Below are 7,415 nucleotides of genomic sequence, written 5' to 3' on the forward strand. Positions count from 1 at the left end.
CTTGATTTGACAAAAATGGAAATTATCTTAGCTGAGCCGCGAGGTTTTTGTGCCGGAGTAAAAAGAGCTGTGGACATATTAGCTATTACTTTAGAAAAATACAAAAACAAGTGCCAAGTTTATGTGCTACACGAAATTGTTCACAATAAATATATAGTAGAGGACTTTAAGAGACAAGGAGTGGTTTTTGTAAACAGTATCGAGGAAATTGAAGATAATGGAGGAATACTGATTTTTAGCGCGCACGGAGTGTCAAAAAATATAGAAGATGAGGCAAAAAGAAAGGGTATTCAAGTGATTGATGCAACATGTCCTTTAGTCAGCAAAGTGCATAAAGAGGCAAAAAGGTATGAAAACAGTGGTAAAGAATTAATTCTCATTGGGCATGAAAACCATCCAGAAGTTAAGGGAATTAGAGGAAGAGTAAATAATCCTATCATTTTAGTGCAAACTGTGCAGGACGTACGCAATTTAAAAGTTAAAGATCCAGATAATTTATCTTATGTTACACAAACCACGTTAAGCATCGACGATACCCGTGAAATTATTGTTACTCTGAAGCTCAGGTTTCCAAGCATAACAGGTCCAGATTTAAAGGACATATGCTATGCAACGCAAAACAGACAAAATGCTGTTAAAAAGCTAGCTGAAATTGTAGACATGGTGTTAGTTGTAGGAAGTAAAAATAGCTCAAATTCAAACCGCTTATTAGATCTGTGCACTGCCAGAGGAAAAAGAGCCTACTTAATTGATAATTACAGCTGTGTGAATAAAAGCTGGTTTCAGGGCATAGAAAAGATAGGAATCACTGCAGGTGCTTCTGCTCCTGACATATTGGTTGATGAATTAATGGACTACCTAAAAGTAAACCTGAGTGTAAAAATTTCAGTTATGCCAGGTGGTATTATTGAAAATGTTCAGTTTAAAATACCGAATTTGGTTTAAAACACAACTTATCTACTAAGCTTCTCTTGAAATTACTGGGAGCATACAAACCAGCATCTATAGCTAAGACGTCATACCACGGTGGCGCTAACAAGTAGCGGGATGACGGTTGTCGGTAAGCCTAAGTCAGTTTAGCTATATGCTTTTAATTCCCCCAAAAGGAGAATTAAATATGTGAAGTTCTAGTTGATATGATTTAATGAATGGTTAGTTTAAATTACTAGTTTATTTAAGAACATATCTTGAAAGGACTTAAGTGGTTAATTTAGCAAGCATAGTCATATTAAAGAGTTCTTGAAGTAAGGAGAGCACGCTCATACGTCTAAAATTCAAGCAAACAACGTTTGGGAATAACCAAAATCTGTGACATTAGCAGCTTTCTTGGCAATCGTATCCCGTTTTCAGTAAACAGTGATTTTGTAATTTTTCTATATATTACTGATCTAGAAAAATTTTTATTTTAATTAGCGTTAAACCATAGGCGCCTATTGGTTTTTAGCTAAAGTAAAGGTCAAGTATCTGGAATTCTGTACATAAAATCCCCTTGTGTAAAAAAGATTAGAAAAAAGTGCAGCGCACATACGACAGAGATTAAGCATATTTACATGCACTAAAGAAGATACGCTACGCTTTTTGATTAAAAATTTGACTGAAAAGTCTGCAGACAAAGATAGATTTTGAGCTCTTAAAATATCTCTAACTGTAATTATAATCAGATTTAAAATATATGGAAGCAATTTTTTACGTTAGCTATTTAATATTTCAAATTAGGCCTCTTGCATAACTATATTAAAGGTTAGCACTGGCAACTACCCCTCATTATATATTTTATTGCATTAATAATTGTTATGTTTTTTGCCTCCCTATCACCCCTTGTGCAACATTTGGCTCTCATTCCTTGTCACTTATATCACTTGTTACCCCCTATTTTTTGCTTACCTCATCTTATTCTTTTCTTTTTTCCCTTTCAAGACAGGTTCTAAGAGATTTTGATAATATTTAACCCACTCGCTTTTCTATTTTCCATATCGCGATGAGCTTGGATTATTTCATCAAATTTATATTTTTTATTGATCCGTACAGTTAAAAGTTTTTTTCTTATCATCTCGAAGATTTCCATTGTGGTAAGCACTAATGTGAATCTGTCATGCTTATAATGGTATATTGAGGTTCCAGTTGCAAATAACGAACGTGAACTAAGTAAAGAAAAACTAATAGGAGCGTTACCTGATATCTGCCCATAGGAAACGTATATACCGAACCTGCCTAAAGATTCAAAAGAAAGCTTGCTTGTAGCGTAACCTATAGGGTCATACACTGCACCTACTCCTCTGTTTTGCGTAATCTCCATAATTTTAGAAACGAAGTCTTTATCATTGTAGTTTATTGCGTATGTGCAGCCACTTTGTAAAGCTATCTTCATTTTTTCATCAGAGCTTACAGAACCTATCACTACACCTTTTTTATCCTTTGCCCATTGGCATATTGTTTGTCCTAAACCACCATTAGCCCCATGAACTAGCACGAAAGCACCGGGCCTAACTTTATAAGATTGATTAACTAAATAGTGAGCTGTCATACCTTTAAACAGCACTGCAGCAGCAACTTCATCAGATATGTCATCTGGAATTTTTATCAGATATTTCTGGTGTATAATGCGCTTTTCACAATATGCCCCCGGAGGAGCTGTGCAATATCCAACTCTGTCTCCAATTTTGAATCCATCACTGATTTTTTTACCAAGTTTTTCAATAACCCCAACTGCTTCCACTCCAAGCACTGATGGTAGATCTTTAATTTTGCGCATACCTTTTCTGTGCTCTAAATCATAACGATTTAAGCCGATAGTTGTGTGACGTACTAAAATTTCCTCGCCTTTTGGCTCACCTATATTCTTATCTACAAATTCTAATACTTCTGCTCCCCCAGTTTTTTTTATTTGTATAGCTCTAACCATGATGAATGTAAGATAAAAACTTTGATTATGTTATCTAACAATTAATATTTTGCAAAATGTTATTTAGAGTTTATATACTACATAAGTGTATATTAATATTTTTAAGGTATAAATTATAATGAATAGAAAAACTTGGCTTTATAGTGCTTTGTGTAATGTGTTGTATAAAGTGAATGAAGATCACGATTTAGATATTAGTAATGTAATAGAAAAAATAAAAGAAAGGCTAGAAAGTAGAATGCAAACTTCAAGCAAAGAAAACCATTATAAAGATTTACACACTTCTTGGGAAGAAAAAGGTTTTGATATTAATCACAAATTTGATTTGAAAGACTATGATGGCTTTCCAGTAGATAGTCTTTTTTCTATTGCTATTAATTACAAACCTTGCGCTTTACCAAATCTAGCGCAAGTTTTAATAAAAGCAGGGGCTAACGTGCAAAATGAGAAAGGATATTTACATGCCTGCGCTTTGGCTCGTTCTCCAGACGTGTTAAAGGCTTTCATAGAAGCGGGGGTAAGTGATAGCCCACATGAACACTACGGTGAAAATACCGCTTTAGATTGCGCTACTAAATTATATGGTACAGATAAGTCAATTGAATGCAAAGATTGCTGTAAGATTCTAATTAAGCATACATTAGAACAAAATCCTAATGAAAAAATGCCAGATTCTGTAAAAAATAATAAGGAATTGGCTCAATGTTGGAATGCTTGTGAAGCAAATAATGAAGGATGGGAATTGATAACACCAAGCACTGAAACACAAGTAGTCTGTGTGCAAGGAGAAAATAAGAGCTCCTACTCAATTCAATAGATCTGTTGCATAACTATCATTTGAATAACAACGCACTCCTTCTATAGCTAACACGTCATACCGCCGCGGTATCCCATAGATCCCGCTAACGGGTAGCGGAATGACAGTTTTTCAAATTGTCGGTAAATCTAAGTCAGTTTAGCTATAGCTCACGCTGCTTGAGTGGACAATAGGAAAAAGTTTGTTACTTAAGCTTAAAAAATGTGTATGATAGTGTTATTTCGCTCAAATCTTTTGTGTTGTTATCAAGCATTATCTCAGGATCTATATAGAAAGATACGGGCATAGCTGCTTTTTGTTTTGGTAGCAACATTTGTTCTTCAAAACAAAAGCATGCAATTTTATTGAAATACTTACCTGCTTTGAAAGGCGTAACATTATACACCGCCATTCCAAATGAAGGCTGATCAAATAGATTTTTTGCGTAATAAAATGCTAAACTTTGTTCTCCTATGTTTACGTCAACGTAGTTAGTTTCTGATTTAAATTCCCAAGGTAGATCGGACATTATATCAGCATTGAAGTGGACCCTGATTTTTTGGTCAGTTGCACTTATTGTTGCATTAGTTACTTTTCTTGTTGTGCCACCATACCCGGTAGCTTTACAGAAAATGCTATATAGTGGCACCGATGCATATGCAAGACATAGCATCAACATGACTAAAGATATTAAAAAGAAAACTATAGAATTCTTACTACCTTTCCTTAAAAAGGAAAACATCTAGTCCCTATTATTGAACAAGTTAAGTAACCTGAGTAGATTGAGAAATATGTTAATAAAGTTAAAATAAAGATCAGTTGCACCCAGTATTGACAATTTAGTAGTGGCAACTTCTGAGCCATCATTATATCTATAATAAACGTCTTTGATTCTCTGAGCATCATATGCAGTCATCAAGGTAAAGACTATTACTGATATAAATGATATTGCAAAGTAAAGTGGACTGCTTCTAAGGAAGAAATTTACTATCAATGCTATAATTATCCCCAAGACTCCCATAATCAAGAAAGAGCCCATACTTGTAAGATCTCTTTTTGTGGTATTACCATATAAAGCCATAGAGCCAAACATAATTGATGTAATGAAAAACGCTCTTGCTATATTTTCTGCAGTGTAAATTACAAAAATATAAGATGAGGAAAGCCCCATTAACACTGAGAACGAGAAAAATATAGTAACGGCAGACTGAGCACTTAGGTGTTGAATTCTATACCGCATATAGATCACCAATGCAGCTGGAGAGAATATTATCACAAGCGACAGAACAGGATTAGAGTGAATTACCTGAAAAAGACCAGAAAATACCGTTAAAAACGCAACAAGCCCTGTAACGCCTAAAGCTAAAGCCATGTAGTTATATACTTTAGTTAGGTAACTTCTGAGCCCAGCGCTATAATAAACGCCCTGAGAGCGGATATCCTGTTCATTTCTCATGTAAGACATAAATATAAACTCCTTTTATCCATTATTTAACACATTATAATATAAAACCACATTTTTATCAAGTATTTTTATTATAAACAGCTATGCGCTGGCATTTGTTTTAATATAAATAGAATATAGGCCTATTGCTGCTGCATTTGAGACATTTAAGCTGTCAATTACGTTTGACATTGGGATTTTTAAAAGATAATCACAATTTTCTTTAACTAACCTCCGCATTCCTTTCTCTTCAGAACCAAAAATAATTACTCTTTTTTTCTCAAAGCTCTTTATTTCATCTATATTTTCTTTAGCATTGCAATCAAACCCGTAACACCAGTAGCCGACCTTTTTTAAATACTGCATAGTTTTTACTATATTTGTAACGTATATTAGCGGAACAATATCCAATGCTCCACTTGCTGCTTTTGCAATAGATGCATTTTCGCCAGGTGAATGATTATGTGGTAAAACCAATGCGTCGACATTAAAACAAGCTGAAGTTCTTAAAATTGATCCAATATTGTGCGTGTCAGTGACTTGATCTAAAATGACTATAGTAGAGCTGTCGTTTGAGCTTTCAGCTACTTCTTCGATGCTTAAGTTATAAAGAATAGGGGCAACATTTAAAGCAATTCCTTGATGGTTAGCACCTTTAGATAAAACGTCATTAAGTATTTTGTTTTCTACTAATCGAACTTTAATGCCCTTACTATTTGCACATTGCCTAATTTCTTTTTCATGTTCTCTATAGAAATTTTCTGTTACTAACAGTTCTACACACTGCCTATTTTTATTCTTCAGTGCTGACATGCAGGTGTGCTTTCCATACAGCCAAAAATTCTCATTAGTTTTTGACGATTTCATCGTATTATCGAAAATCGGGTTTTTATAGAATAAGCAATATTTTACTATGTTTGGATATTGTTGTAAAATTATACAATTCGATTAATGCGTTTATGTCGGACGATGAGTTGGATTGGCAAAAAAATGTTAAGCCAATAGAATGTGGAAAAGTTACTTTGAAAGTTGATCATAAAGTAAATATAAAGTCTATGGTTGATAAAGGTACCTCCGACTTACAAAGGAATTTTCTTAATACCAATAATGGTCACTCATCATTTTGTCTTGACCAAAACACAAAATCAAAAGTTGATAGGGGTAAATATTTTATAAGCGATAAGCTCGATTTGCACGGCTATAGTATAGAGGATGCTTACTGTAAATTGATAGATTTTATTATCAAAAATTATCGAGCAGGAAATAGATGTTTATTGGTAATTACGGGATACGGCAGTGCAACAAATAAAACAGACACTATAAAGAATAACTTAAATAAGTGGTTAAATGATACTAAAATCCAGCATATGGTTCTATACTACCAGCAAGCTACGAAAAAACATGGTGGTAAAGGGGCTTTTTATGTTTTATTAAGAAGGCTTAGGCCCTATTAGCTGCTTAAGTTTCCTTTTAAGCCTTAATTTTTCTTGTATAGCCATATAAAAACCAGTGTTCGGCAGCGCATGACGCACAATTGTACAAACATTGTAGCCGTTATTCAAGTAGCCCGCAGAAACGAAAAAACTTACTTGACAAACTCCGCCAGCCCCCTTATTATAACAATAAGGGTATTTATGACTCAAAACTTGTTTTTGACCTGCAGGCTCAATGACAAAATTCAGTAAAAAACTCAGGGCATTTATTGGCGGATTACATAAAATTATAGCGGCTGCATGTCTTTTTTATTTTTTCTACATTCAGCCAAATCGCGCTTATTTTAAGCGTTAGCACATTATTACAGCGCCACTTACAGTAATATAGAGTCAAAACTCGCACCACGGGGCTTCTTTTGCCTTTTTTTTCGTTTGGTAAATTTCTTAAACATTTATAGCTAAACGACAACCGTCATCCCGCTACGTGTTAGCGGCTAAGAGATACCGTGAATAAATCACGGTATGACGGTCTGCGGCGGAATGACGGTTAAGCAATTCGTCATCCCGCAGCGGGATCTCTTGTTAGCGCCGCGGCGGTATGACGGTTCGCGGTGGCATAACGGTTAAGCAATTCGTCATCCCGCTACTTGTTAGCGGATGAGATACCGTGACGGTATGACGTAGGATTGCTGTCATCCCGCTACTTGTTAGCGGCTAAGAGATACCGCGAATGAATCGCGGTATGACGGTCTGCGGCGGAATGACGGTTAAGCAATTCGTCATCCCGCAGCGGGATCTCTCGTTAGCGGATGAGGTACCGCAGCGGTATGACGGTTCGTG

The 7,415-nt window shown here is 35.3% G+C and overlaps 3 protein-coding genes across 3 annotated transcripts; 1 reads left to right on the top strand and 2 right to left on the bottom strand.

Moving 5' to 3' along the window:
* The first annotated feature begins 15 nt into the window (after positions 1-15).
* On the top strand, positions 16-945 carry LOC105558374 (4-hydroxy-3-methylbut-2-enyl diphosphate reductase, chloroplastic-like). The gene has a single exon (XM_012005996.1). It carries the CDS (start codon positions 16-18, stop codon positions 943-945), a length of 930 nt encoding a protein of 309 aa, XP_011861386.1.
* A 252-nt stretch (positions 946-1,197) lies between these two features.
* On the bottom strand, positions 1,198-2,902 carry LOC105558375 (probable quinone oxidoreductase). The gene is made up of 2 exons (XM_012005997.1): positions 2,208-2,902; positions 1,198-1,267 (listed from the first exon to the last, which is right to left on the bottom strand). The coding sequence occupies exons 1-2, from the start codon at positions 2,900-2,902 to the stop codon at positions 1,198-1,200; spliced, it is 765 nt and encodes a 254-aa protein (XP_011861387.1).
* A 2,098-nt stretch (positions 2,903-5,000) lies between these two features.
* On the bottom strand, positions 5,001-6,009 carry LOC105558376 (rRNA methyltransferase 1, mitochondrial-like). The gene is made up of 2 exons (XM_012005998.1): positions 5,375-6,009; positions 5,001-5,004 (listed from the first exon to the last, which is right to left on the bottom strand). Exons 1-2 carry the CDS (start codon positions 6,007-6,009, stop codon positions 5,001-5,003), a joined length of 639 nt encoding a protein of 212 aa, XP_011861388.1.
* Positions 6,010-7,415: the final 1,406 nt, after the last annotated feature.

Source organism: Vollenhovia emeryi, unplaced genomic scaffold (assembly GCF_000949405.1).
Source record: "Vollenhovia emeryi isolate VEMERY1.0 unplaced genomic scaffold, V.emery_V1.0 DF939351.1, whole genome shotgun sequence".
Lineage (NCBI taxonomy): Eukaryota > Metazoa > Arthropoda > Insecta > Hymenoptera > Formicidae > Vollenhovia > Vollenhovia emeryi.